The sequence below is a fragment of the Diadema antillarum genome, unplaced genomic scaffold, assembly GCF_040938485.1.
Source record: "Diadema antillarum isolate AM-2024a unplaced genomic scaffold, OU_Dant_1.0 seq00002186_RagTag, whole genome shotgun sequence".
In the NCBI taxonomy this organism is placed as follows: Eukaryota; Metazoa; Echinodermata; class Echinoidea; order Diadematoida; family Diadematidae; genus Diadema; species Diadema antillarum.
The window spans coordinates 35,153-52,430 of record NW_027272823.1 but is presented as its reverse complement, the minus strand read 5'-3'; the positions used below and the strand labels follow the sequence as shown (position 1 = coordinate 52,430).

At 37.4% G+C, this 17,278-nt stretch overlaps 1 protein-coding gene across 1 annotated transcript in view; it reads left to right on the top strand.

Moving 5' to 3' along the window:
• The first annotated feature begins 4,536 nt into the window (after positions 1-4,536).
• The window catches only part of LOC139714182 (sprouty-related, EVH1 domain-containing protein 2-like), a 32,286-nt gene continuing 19,544 nt past the window's right edge, over positions 4,537-17,278 (top strand). Inside the window, exons 1-2 of the mRNA XM_071625899.1 lie at positions 4,537-4,662; positions 12,387-12,552. Coding sequence (XP_071482000.1) covers positions 4,583-4,662; positions 12,387-12,552 — 246 coding nt within the window. The 5' untranslated portion in view covers positions 4,537-4,582. The remainder of the gene's footprint in view (positions 4,663-12,386; positions 12,553-17,278) is intronic.

The following is a 17,278-nucleotide window of genomic DNA, read 5'->3' as shown; positions in this document are numbered from 1 at the left end:
GTGTGTTGTATCCAATGATGGTGACCCGCAGACCATACCTTCATCTGTGGTCTGTCTCTTTTATATTTATGATGTCATTATCTTTTATTTTTGTAATGTGCTTCTACTCACTATACCAGCCTCTTCTATAGTACAAAATCATGATGATCTCAAAGAGGCATAAAGCACAATTCAATTTCTTATTCGAGTTGACTTAGATTGAGGGAACAGACAAATAGAATTTTCGGAGAATCGAACACTGGTTTATAGTAAAGATTCTTAAGTTTCACTTCTCACCATGCACAAAACAGCTATAGGGGTCTTCACTCTCTAAAAAAATCGAGTAGAAATTTTCACTCTTGAAGGAGTGAATACAAAAAAGAGTGAATTTAGAGTGAAATTGGAGTGAATTTCGAGTGAAAATGTTCATTTTCACTCATTTGGGAGTGACCTCAGGGATCACTCGAAGATTTTGGAGTGATCCCTGACGTCACTCTAAAACGAGTGAAAATGAACATTTTCACTCGAAATTCACTCCAATTTCACTCTAAATTCACTCTTTTTTGTATTCACTCCTTCAAGAGTGAAAATTTTCACTCGATTTTTTTTTTTTTTTTTTTAGAGAGGTGCATGTCACGCATGTCAAAATTAGGGTGCGCATGCATGATGTTGAAGTTTTAACGACACTGCGATTACTAAAAAACAGCAAACGAGTCGACTCGAGAAATTGAGAAAAAAAAACAACAACCCAATTTAATAATGAGAGAAGATTATTGTATGCATGTCCTATTATTGCACCTCGTCTAATTTGGGTGTGTTTTTGCGATTTTTCTCATACACAACTTTCACGAAGTATGATCCCGAATTTCAGGAAAATTATTACAGTTTTTTTTTTCTTTTTATAGTTTGTATCAACATTGCGCGTGCCTGTCCTATGTGACAATTTCCCTTTTCACACAAGTAATCGATGAGCTTCAGGACTGTGTTGTTAAAAAAAAAGCGAACTGCTACAGATTTCAATTCAAGGTCAGCGATTTAAAAAACCAAACAAATGGAAAATAGACAAAACGCAAAGAAAGTGTTCAAGAAGGAACATCGAGAAAGACCACGCCAGGGAGGTGGGACGGTAATCTCGTTGTGCCCCGCTCCAGACAATAAACAATGAACATATCGCAGGGAGGTGGATCCCACCTCTCTGAATAATAACATATAGTGACAGTGTACACCATTAACTTGATCTTACTGCAACGCAGTTTCACATTTGGAGTCCGTTGCAGATGTCGATCTCATACCTTCATCACTGGTGCATTGTTTTCTCCGCTTATATCGCAAGTCATTCGAAGAGTCAGTCACATTTTGTGTGTGTGTGTGTGTGTGTGTGTGTGTGTGTGTGTGTATGTATGTGAGTGTGTTTATTTGTTTGCATTTAACAAATCCACCTCTGCCATATAAGCCGCCTCTGGATCATCCGTGAATGGTATTGATAAAATAAAGTTCCATGTGTTGGTTTGATTTCTTCCTGAATCAAAGGAGTTACAATAAACACAATATCTTGTATGGGGAAGTCGCCAAATGCTTGATATGATAGAACATTCCTTCTGATAACTAAGCTTTATATTCCCTTTTTTTCTTTTATTCCTATGCCTCTTCGCATCGCTCCCTGTCTCAGTCCACGTCATAAATATACATGCACTATACAATGAGACTGAAAAAAAAATCACTGTAATCAGAAGGTTATATACTATAAGTCGTTGATAATATAATTGCATGTACAGTAAAAAGGTTTATGTACAAAAATAATGCTCGTTCAGTCTTCTAAGAAATTTCGGCTCGCTCGCAAAGAGTTATTGTCAAAGATCGCCTGTTTTAGCCATAAATGCCTCATCAAAATTTCATAACAGTTATTTTGTTGAATGAGTAGGTACCTATTAAATATGAGCAACTTCCACCTATTTTTGTTTTGGTTTGTTTTGGTTTTGTTTGTTTTTTCATTTTCTTCTTTCTCAGTAATGATTATTAGGAATCATTATGGAACTGCTTTAGACCTTGAGCAATAATATTTTGCAAGATTCCGGTGAAAGTAGTTCTGCTATTTCGTGATGTGACGGGTCGTGAGGCGTGAGCTCACTCACTTCGCCATATCGCTGAGTTGAGCTACTTTTACTTTCAAAAAAGTATAGTGGTCCTTATATATATATATACATATATATATATATATTATATATATATATATATATGTATATATATGTATATTTATGTGTGTGTGTGTGTGTGTGCTCTTATCAATGATTATTGCATGTTTCATTGCTTCATTACTTTTTTTTTTACTTTCAGATTTTCCTTAATTAGGCCCTATCAAGTGTAAGTAAAACTTACTAGCCGGTCAGGTAGCCTACTAGTAGCCTATATTGTCAACTTTAAGAGCCATGGATATACATGTCATTTGCATAAATTGCGGAGGTCCAGTAATTTATGTTTATATGAGATTATGCCTTGCGTTGTTAAGACGTTTGGTTAAAAGTAATCATAAAGCCTAACTTTTTTTCTCTCTCCTTGCTATAAACACCACAGTAGCGTGAAATTTTGTAGACTCCGCCTCATCCGGTTATCGTCACTTGTAATTTCGTGCCCTAGCAACACGCAGTGACGTCACGCCGCAAAAATCATTCATAAAATTGCGCCGCTTCCCGACCTGCATACATGCTTGCATGCGTGCATGCATAATATGATGTATAGATTCCTGCTCAAATTAATGCATTACATCCTCTCCGCCGTCGGGCACGCGTGCCCGTCTTACCGGCAAATCACAGTCCATCGCTGCTGGGTATGGCCCCGCGAAGCTCGCGGCAATTGAATGCGATTCATGACCCGAATAACATTTATCACGGAACTAGCTGCTCAGAAGGAGCGCTGACGAAACCATTATCAGCCTAGTCACTTCGCGCATTTAGTGACACTTGACATACGCCGCTAAAATGTAGCGTCTCGAGACATACTAGTACCTTCTGTGTGTGTATGTGTGTGTGCGTGTGTGTGTTTGTGTATGTGTTAGAGTGTGAGTTTCTATCACACAGATATATGCTAAAGAATTACTTAGTATATATCCCTATGGTTTCTGTCTCCGAGTATCGATCTTTACTTTATCCCTTATAACGATTATAGGGCCTCGTACATAAAATGAATACTATATAAACACTGGAAACAAATCAGAAATTGAACATTTCATGCGCACAACGAACGAAGTGTCAAGTTCAAAGACTAAGTCAAAACTGCTCGAGAGCGACGATGGTCTCTGCACTAACAACAATTATGTCTGCACATATGATATAATATGCGTATATATTTTACATACATTACATACGTAGCACAGCACACACACACACACACACACATACACACTCACACACTTGATACATATATTCATGTATTTATATGTATCATAAATCAATATAGGAGCACCTATTCACTGCTACAGTATGCCTACACATGGCTGTCAATAAACAAAGGTGGAAATCACGTTTCTGTGGAATGAATGTGTATCAAATGGCAGAGATATGAATCTATGATACATGAATGAGGCGTCCATTTCATATGCACACACGATATAGGCCTATATGGGCAAGTATTTGTAAAAATATGTACGTTCATATGTTGGGTTATATCACATATGCACATCATTATCGCTAATTATTCATAGAATTATGATTTCTAAAAATATCACACATATATCCGCCAGCCCCGAGAGGCGATCAATCAGTGAATCAAAAAAAGGATGAATGAATAAATTAATCAATTAATTCATTTATCTTTTTTCTCTCTCTCTATGTAACATATATATGTGTATATATATATATATATATATATATATATACATATATGTATATGATATATATATATATATATATATACATTATATAAAGTATGATGATATATATACATGATATAGACAGATACATAATATTCATATTCTTTGAATTGTGTACAGTGAGTAAAAATGCGAAAGAAAACAAGTACTTGAAGTCTCATTGCGTTGTTCACTTAGTTCACTCCGACCGCGCTTCCGGAGATAATCAATAATGCAAATATTAATCGCAAACGAGATCGCGAGATCACGACAATCTTACAGCCATCCGTCTGTCTACCATTTTCATGAATGAATGAATGCAAGTGACAGCGCTATGTGTTGGGGATATAGGTGTCCGCTGACATCGGAAAGCTGATACCTACAAGGCCAGAGAGAGGAAGTAAAATTTGCATATGAAATCGCTGCTGACATTGAAGTGTAACACACAAAAAGATTAATCCGCGAAAACCGAGAAAACAGTCGGAAATGGCTTCGTGAACAGCATTTAGGACAGAGAGATTTCATTTATAAAAAGCTGCTCTATGAATACTTATCATGGTGTACATCTTTTTTCCATAATATAATGTTTCAAATCAGAGACAGCTTTTCCCGATCCCGCACTTCTTGCTTTACGCGGAGTAATCGTAGAGGTGATAGAGCTAGTCATTTCCTCTGAATCACTCGTTCATAAATGAATATGTCGGTGCTATGTCGTTCACGAAGAGAGTACACATTCTATAATTTTTCTCCTCAAATGGGATGAATAATGGATATTACAAGGAGGTAACGAAGTGTCTGGAATATTGGAAGATGGAGGAGAGAGAGACGCAACTGGACGAGTAAGTATTATATAGAATTTTTGTGAAATTGTATAAAAGAATGACCCAAACGAAGTCATGTCGTGTGGAAGGTATTGGTAGGTTAGCTTAGGGTCCTACTTGTACTCGGGGCCCTGCGTGGGGTGAAACTTGATCAGGGGGGCATTTCATGAAGCGTTTTGTGAGATATTTCGTCTGACAAAATGTTAAAAGCTACGGAAATCCTTGCACCTGATTGGCTGAGAGCAAATTTGTCCGACAAGTTGTCGGACAAAAGTGCTTCATGAAATGCCCCCCAGCCTGACCATAACACGACAGTTGACACAGTCAGAGCCTTTTTCGCTAAATCTTCCCCATTATCGATTGAAACCAATTATGTTACTCTTGTCTAATTAATCTGACATTAGTACTGTCATATATGTCATTTTGCATAGGGTTCAGATGCATGCCAATAGCTGTACTGACTTTTGTTTGTCTTTGCTATGTGCTTCGCGAGTTTCGGAAGTCGTTTAACACTGCCCGGCTTACCGTGGCACATAGTCATACTGACCAGTGATATGAGATAGAATACTAGTATCTCAGGATCACTCTTAACACAGTCTTTAGTCAACGACCACAACGTGCGTTCTCGGAGAGCTCCTCGATCTTGTGTCAGTCGTTTGTACCTCTAAAGCTCTAACGTTAGTCGAGATGCCCTGGTTTAGGACTCTGGGAGAGCTATCAAGAGCTACTGTAATCACGAAGATGATTGGCCTAAAATCTACATGATGTATACACCTCCTCCGCTCCGGCTTCCCGTCTAACGTTAGAACCAGAATTGAATTAGATCTTTTCATCCTAAGACTCAATTTATAATTTAGACTGTAAATTTCTTTAGTTCTAATTTCTTGAACGGTTAGGCCTATTTCTAGATCTAGTTGAGTAACTTGACATCCCTATCCCATTCTTATTATTCCTATGGATGCCTTGCTTATGAAATTCAGGCCTGAAACTTTGTTTATCAACAGCTCATGCAATCAAAATAAAATTATTTGATGCTAGAGCCCTAGTGAAAAATAAAACTTTGTAGGCCTAGAAGAAATATAAAAATTTTATAGACCCCCCATCATGGTATTACAATGCTTATGATAAATCAGTCCGGGAAACCCGCTCATGAGGACCGCCCCCGCGTACGAGGATGGTCCCTCCTCATGAGGACCTCCCCCCTCCTCATGAGGCCCCCCGGGGAACGCCTCATGAGGCCCCCCCTTCACTTCTTATTCATCTCACATCTGACGTATAAATTGTCGCAACTTTGCACGGTGATTTTTTGTTACACACACATGTCCACTATCCATGATGAAAAGAAGAAAAAATCCTGTCTGTTTTTTTTTTTTTAATCGAGTTTTAATCACCCGATGCAGAGCGCCCATCAAAACACGGGCGCCAACGCGTTCGCACAATGCAAGACTGCCGCACCTAGCGGCCTGATCCGACTAAATATTTTCGATGCTTTTTTCTGCGGCTCTCACCTCTCCGCGCACGAATCAGCCTCGTGAAGCTGAAGTCTGACATCTTTTTACACAAATTCGTAACGAGAAAAATTAAATCAGTACTAACCTGATCTTGTCCATATATTCCAAATTACTATTCCACACTGATAGAGTAGGTGGGTAGATGACATACTCCAGTTTGTTAGCAAAATAATCACTTTGTAGGTATGACGAGTTCACTTTCTTCGTCAATTCCGCCCACGATTCCGCCGTTTGGGCGCTTTTTCTGGAATCATCCCGCGACGCGACGTACGTCGCATACATCACGCATCCAGCACATACTAAGTACCAGACTGGTATGTGCTGGATGCGTGATGTGATGCGACGTACGTCGCGTCGCGGGATGATTCCAGAGAAAGCGCCCAAACGGTAAGCGGGCGGCGGAATCGTGGGCGGAATTGACGAAGAAAGTGAACTCGTCATACCTACAAAGTGATTATTTTGCTAACAAACTGGAGTATGTCATCTACCCACCTACTCTATCAGTGTGGAATAGTAATTTGGAATATATGGACAAGATCAGGTTAGTACTGATTTAATTTTTCTCGTTACGAATTTGTGTAAAAAGATGTCAGACTTCAGCTTCACGAGGCTAATTCGTGCGCGGAGAGGTGAGAGCCGCAGAAAAAAGCATCGAAAATATTTAGTCGGATCAGGCCGCTAGGTGCGGCAGTCTTGCATTGTGCGAACGCGTTGGCGCCCGTGTTTTGATGGGCGCTCTGCATCGGGTGATTAAAACTCGATTAAAAAAAAAAAAAACAGACAGGATTTTTTCTTCTTTTCATCATGGATAGTGGACATGTGTGTGTAACAAAAAATCACCGTGCAAAGTTGCGACAATTTATACGTCAGATGTGAGATGAATAAGAAGTGAAGGGGGGGCCTCATGAGGCGTTCCCCGGGGGGCCTCATGAGGAGGGGGGAGGTCCTCATGAGGAGGGACCATCCTCGTACGCGGGGGCGGTCCTCATGAGCGGGTTTCCCGGACTGAAATGTTTGAAGGTACAGTGCATATCTGGCCTGGAAAGAAGCTGGAGCATCTATAGTGCCTGTGTCTGTAACAGAGTCAACCGTTCACTTAAAAACAAAAGATATATATATATATATATATTTTTTTTTTTTTTGCTTGATATTGATTTGCACCCCATATCTAGGTTGTATTTCTTTCCTTAAAAATTATTATATTGTGTAAAGGGAAAAATAGCATATGGACAAATCTGTGGAATTACCATTTGAATAGCCATACAAATACCATTACAATGTTGACCTTGATATTGAAATTGTCCCAATTCCTTTACAACACTATGCTAACATTTTCTAGGAAGCAATAATGCAGTCTAGATCCAAATTTAAGACGGAATATTGTTCGTTACATTTTATCCTGTGGCTATTTCAGTATTATTGTTTTCTTCTTGCAGTGTGTACTTGTACTTGTACATACACAAGTTGTACATGGTACATGTAGGCCTCTACATTGTATGTACATGTATTTACATGTCTGTATTTAACAGCTGGTGGGCCTAACCTCGTTTTGAATGTAATAATTTATAGGCTGTTGATTTTTTCATATTGCATTCTCTTTTCCATGATAGTGACTACAATCAACTTTCTTATTCTGTCATTTTTAGTTGTTTATTTTAGTTTCTTGTTAGTTTGAGTAGTTGCAAAAATAATCATCACAATAATCCAATAAACTGACAAATTGATACATTAATAGGAAATAATGCATGCAATGTACATTGTACATGAATGAAATACAAACAAAAATTCCTGAGAAATGGTGATATTCTCATATAGACCTCTAATTCTGCATTTACTCGTTGTTTCTGTGAACTGAATCTTATGCTTTTGTTTGAAGTTATTGAATAAACTTTTCTAGGTGGTAACTCTTTGAATTTCAGATTTTTTTTTTTGAATTAAAACATACCAAATATGCCTTACTACAAATAGAATCTATACCAGTAACAGGTGTAGTTATATATAAAAAAAAAAAAACGGAAATTTACCTCTGAAGTTTCAGATCACATTGGACCATACAATGTACAAACTGTACACAATTGTAGGCCTACATATTGTAAAGTTTTATTTTGTTGTGTGTGATTTTTTTTTTTTTTTTTAATCTGAAGCCTCTGAATATTTTGCTTCATCCTACCATTCTTGTGATAGGGCATGTATAATATCATGGCAGTAATTGGCCCGTAAAGTTTTGTTGTTGATAAATACACTGTATGAACTGACTGTACATTTGCATTTCAATTGTACTGTGATTTTTTCTGTCATGGACAAAAAAAAAGAAGTTTCTATCTTCTGTCTAACATTTGATTACTCTCTTTGCAATGTCCTAAATGACTCTTACTTTAAAATTTTCAGTACATACATTTGTACAAACAAGTTGAATTGTAGGTGTTGAGTAAGCTCTGTAATGCATGATTATACTGCAGGTTGCATGTTCATATGCTGTGAATTTGTGAAGGAAATCGAGGGCAGGGTATCTGTATTATTAAATGTCAGTCACACTTAGCCAGATTCAAGTCTGTCATAATGACGAATCTGAGAGCAAATGGAACTGATTCTGAAATAGTCATGGAAAAAATTTCTGTTTATATGCAAAATGTACACCATGATTTACATCATATGCTGCTTACTGTTTTAGATTGATAGATATGTTCATGAGTGTGTGTTATTTTATAAATGTACGTACATGTGTGTATATTTCTGCTAAAACGCGTTGTAATGTACCAGAAATATCACCTGTTTTGTTTGGGTTATCTTAGTGTAAGCTGCAATGGTCTTACAAAATGTTTTGGTACCTGTGAATATTGTTTAGAACTGAATGTTGCAGACAGTTGTGTGCACATCAGTGGAGTCTTCGGATTTTAAATCACTAATAACAATTAATGATATAGTTTACTTTTTGTAAATCAAATATATTTTAACTTTTTGTTTGATTTAGATGCATAATTTGAGCATTGGTAAAGAAAATATTGCTAAACATAACAGCATAAATAAAATCACTAAAAGATGTATAGTTTTGTACATTGAGGCTTTGGGTACAGTATCTCTCTGTTTACATACTGTGTAGATACTCTTGGTATCATGCTTGTAGATCAAAGGTATTTTAGATATCACTACTAACAATTATGATCACCTTTTGCGTGTAGAACTGTACATACTAGATGTGGTGCAAGCTACAGGTATACATATTTTTTGTTGTGTGTATGTGAAGGTTTGATGCTGTGACTTTGAACACCTCCATTAGCAGTGCTTGGATTGTTGAAATACTGAACTGAAGTTTTTGAGACATCTTTGTATAACACCTGTATGGTTAACATAATTCTTGTATTTAAGAATTGATGTCTGTTTTGCAGAGACCTGTTTTCAACTTCTGCAAGTGTAACTACTTACACCGTATTCAAGCAAAGGATTAATACTGATATTATATTTCAGCTCATGCAGAGGAATTGAAAATGTGTGTGTATGTGTGTTTGTGTGTATTAAAGTATGCAATTTTTATTTGTAGGGATTGGATGAGAGTGTTTGCGACTGTGGGGCATTTGTGGAATGATATGAGAGTGTATTTTGAGTGATAATAGTGGAACTCCTGGTAAGTGATTACTCCCTATACAGCAGTGTGCATGACATGGAAGCATCTTCAAATGTCTACATGTGCATCTGATCAGCATCTGATTCAGTGATGCACTGCTTCACTGATTGTGCTTGCTACCCTTGCGCTTGCTGGGTAATGAGACAGAACATTGATATTTGATAAGCAGGTCAGAGTGTGTAGTGTCATAGAAGTTTTCCTGCTGGTTTTGGTGAAGCAGATGCCACTGTAGTGAAGTGACACACACTTAATGAACTGCACGAGTATACAGCCTACCAGCAAGCAGGTTATGAAGAAGAAAAAGGAGAAGAAGATACTCGCTGTGATGACAATCCAATTAATTAAATTAATTTCATGGTTGTGCTTTATTTTCATGTGTGTCAACATGATAATCCAATGGGATGACCATGTGAATCTGTGTTATGTACTATGAGACAGGGCACGAATCATGAAATATTTTCTGAGTGGAATCTTTGCAACAACAACAACAACAAAAAAGAATGTGTACAGGTGCATAGATTTTTCATCTCCAAAATTTGCTATTCATGCATGCCTGATCTACTACATGTACATTAGCATATAGTTGTACAATTTCACACATGTAAAACATGTGTGTAATATGTAAAGCAAATTAATGTTTAAGCAAATTGAACAGTTGCATGCCTGCATACTACAGTAATTCAGGTAATGTCTTAGAATTATTATTATTATTGTTATTATTACTTATTTAGGGCTGCACACTAATCCATTTGTCTACTTGTCCTATAGCTGTACCTGTCTGTTGGACCAGTAACTAGTACCCAGTTTTTCCATTTTTTACTGGTCCATTTCTGAAGAAGTTACTGGTCCGACAATGATTTTTACTGGTCAGGGACAGTCGGACCAGTGCCAGTGTGTAACATTGATTTATTAATGACTGATGTACATTTAATAGCCTATTAAATGTTATATACCGGTACCTCATATATAGATTCCTCTCATCTGATTGGTTAAAAGTGGAGTCATGAAAATAGCTGTGCCCCATTTTTGATCAAAATGACGTCATGATTTACTGTGCCCGGGGCATAGAATCAACTGTGCCCTGTAAATAGGTTTGGAGACAGTCGCAACCCCATACACATAGAACGCTCATATGTACACGTGTATGCACCAACGATACGACCACTGCGCTGTCGATCAGCGTTGATTACGAGTGCTTATCAGATAAGAAGAATCTATATTTTCGGTATATAAAACAAATAATGACAGCTTCACATTCGGGGCACAATTAAAATTATGTAGGCCCTCGGTGATGTGAAAACCATAACTATGCCCTCAGCTTCGCTTCGGGCATAGTTATGGTTTTGACATCACCTTGGGCCCATAATTTTAACTGTGCCCCTCATAGCAGTCATTATTTGTATACTATTGCCTACAACAGCTGTACATGTATAATCTGTTTAGTATACATGTGTCTGCTTCATTTGGACAGTCTCGTAAATGTAGTGTTGCATATTATTATTATTATTATTAATTATTATTATCATTATTATTATTATTATTATTATTATTAGTAGTAGTAGTAGTAGTATACACAGCGTATGTATAGTCACAGCTGAAACTTTGAAACTAGAAATAAGTTTGCAATTATTGTGACATTTGCCTGACAGGAAACTCTTGTTACCTCTGGCAAGCACAGTACAGGGGGAAAATACCTAACGCACCAGTAAATGGAGCTCAGAATGCGTTGTTCTTACCCAGTATGCTAACAGTTAAAGAGATGACCATAGAAATCAACTGGGGAACTGTCAGGATAGTATTCTTTTACAGACAGTAGTAGTATAGGTCAAGCTCCAAGGTGTACCCATTCTAATTAATAGTGTAATTGCATCATATACAATATGTACATTGTATCATGGTTCAGCTTTCTCTGTGGGTAATATCATTAACAATTCCTAATTTTGTTGGCGTGCTGATATTTGTGCTTATTTCACAGTATTGATATGGGCAATGATAATAATTGATATGATTTATATTACAATGTAGCAGCAATCATAACTCTGATGATGTAAATGTAATTACTAGTCAAGTGCATGAATGCAATGACATTAGTTGGCTGGCCTGAAAACCATTTGCCCAGAAATGAATTGTCTACAATGAATTCAAGCAGCTCTTGTTTGTTTTAATTGTCAGTAATGACAAATACGTTGTACAATACAGACGATGTAATATTAGTGTTCTTGTAATTGAACCAATACAAAAGTACAGGTTGTGTAATAACAATGTTCTGTAGTTAGATTTTGGCGTTATGCTAGTGTGTACTTGTGTGCATATCATGTAGGACATTAGGTTGAAATGTACATTCTACAACTGTATCAAGTTGGGAATGCATCCCAGACAACTATAATGGCAAAATGTACCTGGTATACTTCCTCACTTTAGAGGACAGTCATACTTTGAACTTTTTTTTTTCATCAAATGTTTGAAAAAAGTAATTGAAACAGACTACGCTACTAAAAATGCAGTGTGTATTGATTAACCAAAGAAAATAACTTCTCCAGTTTTTAAAAACTGAAATCATTTTCCTATGTGACATGTTGTGACACTTTTCAAATGTTTTGTTCATGCAGAAACTCCTGCCTGACGAAAGTCCGCGCTCAGGTGATGACGCGGGAAGATGGCGGGTGGGTGCCAGTTGGCGGTGGAGGGGTCTCCATTGTGGGAATATACAAACTTACAAAGGAGGATGGAAGAGTGGAACATGTTGTTGTGGGGACAACAATGGAAGACAAGACGGTGAGTTCTTGCGGACAGATCATGCAGTTAGTATTGAGTGTTAGTTTTGAAGTACAGTACTTCAAGCTTTGAAATAAAAATGAAGTTTTATTCTTGTGAAGATCCAAAGAGATATTTACACGTATTTGTAAGTGTAGGAAAGAAACATTCGGTGGGGGGGGGGGGGGGGGGGAATTGGCATATATTCTTAAAATTAGTGATTGAGAATGTTTATATATTTTTATAATAAAAACATTGCTTGTTGCTTAAGATAAGACATTTAATGTATTTCTTGTCATCTCTCCTCTGTATTCATTTATATTGTTAAAGTTGTGCAATGAAAGTAGATTCATGACATTTCTCTCTCTCCCCAGACAAAAACTTCCTGTTGAGGATGTACATGTTATATTTCTAGAACATGAGCACAATGTGGGTCATTGTCGTTTTTAAGACTGCCCTGATATTTGCTTGCACTACATGCTCTCAAAATCACTTAGCAGTCAATTACACAAGCAGTTTACATTTCCGCACAGAAATGCAGTGTACAAACAGGGATCAAAGGTCTATCATTGAGTGCAAGAACAAATAAAGTACATCCAGTTGTGTTTATTTGTAGGTTATTAATGGCTGTAGGCAGGAAATGCACTTTGATCTAAGGGAGTTAATCAAATTTACAGGATGTGGATGTGTGTGTGTGTGTGTGTGTGTGTGTGTGTCTTTCTCTCTTTCAAATGTCTTAGTGCTGTGCAAACTCTTCATGAATGATGTGAACCATGCACTGTGCAAGGGACTTGCCTGTAATTTTCAAGTGATATCAGCCATGGTTAAGTTACTGCTAATTATGTACCAAGCTAGTATGGAATCAATAGGGATCAGCATTTTTAAGTCTGATTATCATAGTTCAAACAACATCACATAGAATGCTTGTAGAATATCTATATGGAAATTTGATGAATGGTATCCAATCATCAGCAGTACTTTTATTGTGTGGTCACTTTTAAACACGTAATGACTATCACGACCAAGACATTTACCTCACAAACTACAACAGTTTTGGTTGAAGCATGCTGCTGATGCCTTCAAAGCAAGAATTTTTCTGGCCCACTAATTCAAACAGTTTTGGGCTTGGTAAAGAAAGTTGGACATTCTGATGTGGGAAGATCAAAATAATGGGTTTGAATCTTTGTATGGTACATCTACATGTGTATGTCTCTCACCAAAATGAGAATGTTCATCTGTTTTGTAGAACAAAAAAAAATTTAGTTGACATGACCTAGAAGGTGGCAGGAGATGCATGATGTGTAGCTTAGAAAAATAGTAACATTTCTACTAATGGCTTATGGCCAAAACTGCCTGAAATAACATATTTCACACAGTTGCCAATGCAGCAGGAAAAGGGTTGGAGGTTCTAGAGATTGTGAATCTATATCAAGGCACATGTGCAACAAAACTCTACTGTACCTTTAAATGCTTAGCATTCAACGGAACTATTCTAGTGTAGTCGTAATTGAATTGGCCATTACCACATAATAAGCCTTAGGGATATATCTGATTAAGTGCACAGCCTTGTGGGTAATCAGTGCTTGCAGTGGCTCACAGGCTTCGACACATAATGGGCATGCTTGGTGTTACTTGTGGTAATACTGTACAGTCAGTGATATTGCCAGCCTTGACCAAGTTATGGCAGTAGCAAAGTAGAAGTCTTGACTACAGTGTAAGATGTTTATTCACAGCCGAGCAAGGAGGTTATTTATGAAGAGCAGATCGCAGCTCACACGCATGTATAAAGCAGAGACGTACAGTTTGTATACAATGTATGTGTGAGTGAGTGAGAGTTACAATGATAAGTACATGTACAATGTTCATGGATTGAATCTCTGAGTCTAAAACCCTTGAATCAGTGTTTCAATGAAAACCTTTTCAGTTATGTAGAGTATGATATTGCTACATCCGTAGGGATAATGTTGCATTTCCCCTAATTTTTCAAACAGAGACATTTTAAAGTCGTTTATATGGTACTGTACTCCCAAGTACTTATTACTTAATTTTAGGCGGGAATGGAGAAATGTACACTGGATAGACAGGCAATATTGGTTTGAGGAGTTCTCAAACATTGAAACCACTCCGGAAAATTATTGTTTTTCTTCAGTTGCAAATTGTGGAAGACTCGAAAACTTGTAAATTATTCTAAAATGCACACTGCATACATGTACTGTAAACGTCAATATTTTCGCGCGATTAATTTTTCGCACTGAGCGGCTCGAAAACGTATTCGCGGGTTCTTAAATTCGCGCTCCGCAGCAGGTTACTTTACTGTAGTACACATTCACTGCTTTCATCCAAAGCCTCTGCTACATAGCTTGCTATGCCAGCGTACGACAAGCGACGTAGCGAGCGGCTTGACTGCGAGTACAAGCACTCAAATACGTAGTACAGCTGTGACTCTAGTACCGTAGTCACGGGGGACTGTAGCATCGATGCGTGCGGTGCACACATGCATGCTACAGTACACAGCAATCTAGGGTATCGTCTCTTCGCACAGTACTAGTAGCGTAAACATGCCTGTACATTGTACTACGTAGCAGTATCATCGATGAAGCGCACACAATTCATCCCGTTCAAAATGTGCGTAGAAAATTGTGAAGATATATTCGCGCATTTTTGAATTCGCGCTAGCCGAGCGTAGCGCGAAATCCGCGAAAATTAATGTACCGCGAAAATTTCCACGTTTACAGTAAATGTTTATCAATAGCATGTTTACAGATGTTTGATTTTCAAGACCATGGACAAGTTCAATTGGCAGGGTTTTCAAAAAATGCAATCACTAAAGGGGTTGGAAGTGAGAATGAAGTGATTAATTTCATGGGTACATGCACAATCTGAGCATTACTGTATGCAGGTAAAGTTCACTGCAGACCTCTTGAAACTGACTTGTAACTGAGATATTTTGAAAATTGGATAATTCTTCACAGCAACTAGGTTAATTATAATATTCATACATGTACAAAGTGTGTATATGAACTACACTGTACCATACAGTGTATGTAGTTTATACTGTACATGTACAAAATGTGCAGGTGAATGTGCATTCTTTTCACCCAGTTTCTGCCTACAACTGTACATGTAGCTGTTTTTAATTGCTCTTCTAATAAAAAGATTAATTCATGCTTTGAAAGACTGGTTCAGAGGTCATTGTAGACATTTCAAGTATTGTTTCAATTTTTGATTTATCAAGTTTTCCCAAGAGAGATTTTTAGGGTACATGTATTTCCTAGTGGTGCAGTAAGTCTTGGCACTTATTTGTCAACACACTTTTGTATTATACTAATACACACTGTATACAAATGCCTGTTTCTTTTTGCAATGTTCATTTTACAAATTTTTAGTAATTATTTGCAATTTTTATAATTCTGGATTCTGCAAAAAAAAAAAAAAAGATTGCCGACTTGTTTTTTGTCCCCCCCCCCTCCCCACATGAATCATGGGGAGGGGCTACAGGAGCTGTCTTCTCGCATGACTTCACTATATTATTATTTATGTGTATAGGCCTACAGTTTACGTGTATGATTTAAGTTTTCTATGCATTGTTGTACACTGTACGATATTTGTGTGTACATTTCTTTTTTCTTTTGAAGAGTGATGAGTAGGAGACTATTGTATCATTGTATCATTGTACTTGAAAGAAAGTAGGAAGTAGTTTTAGTGATGTGTTTTTGTGTGCACAGTGTGTATGTTTGTGCATACTGTATACGCTATATATTTCGCGGGGGTTTTATTTTCGCGATGGAGTATGTACATGTTGCTCATTAGTTTTACCATCATGCGCACATGCACACCAACATGTATGTACACACACACACCTATAAACACACATAACACACATAAATGCTTTCGGGAATAATGGTTCTTTAGGAGATGCTACACAATGTACATTTGTACAAACTGTCTGAATACTGAGTACTAGACCCTGTATATTAATTTGTAAAACCAAGTTGTCCTCTGTTGTTGCTTGGGGAGGAGAGTATAGTGTAGGTCTCAGGAGGAGTAATACGATAATGAATCTCTGTGCGTGCACGCATGCATGTGAACAAATGTGCACTTTTATACATGTTTGTGTGTATAGTTTGATTTGACGGTGACTGTATAATGATTGTAACAATTTTGTCTTCTGTTGATCCAACAGTATTCGTATCTGTTTGATTTTAAGTGATTATCCTGCAGCAATTGAGTCATAGTCTGGGGATCTCAGGAGATATGACATACACTGTATCTTGTTTATTATCATTATTTTTTTTCATTTATATGTTATTGTACCCCAGTACTATTAAAGCAAAGTACTGTAAAACATGAAATATTCGCGGCATGAAATTTTCGCGAATTGGAGCTGACAGCCTTTTTCGCGGCATGAAATTTTCGCGAATTGCCACTGGCGTTCAATGCATGTAGTGTAGACAAAAACTTTCGCGTGCATTTTAATTTCGCGAATTTTGGCGCTCGCGAAATTCGCGAAATTAAAATGCACGCGAAAATTTCTCGTTTTACAGTAGTTGTGTGCATTTCCTGATTTTCAACTGATATCTTCATTACTGAAAGTGCTTAATCCAGATGAGTGGTAAAGTTTGTGTTTCTGTAAGTCCATTTATGATAGAATGTACTGGAAAGTGCATAGTGCTCTGGGGACAGTGGTGAGGAGCTACATTCCCAGCTACAGTCTGAGCATGTGCATATTAGGCACTGAAGACCTGTT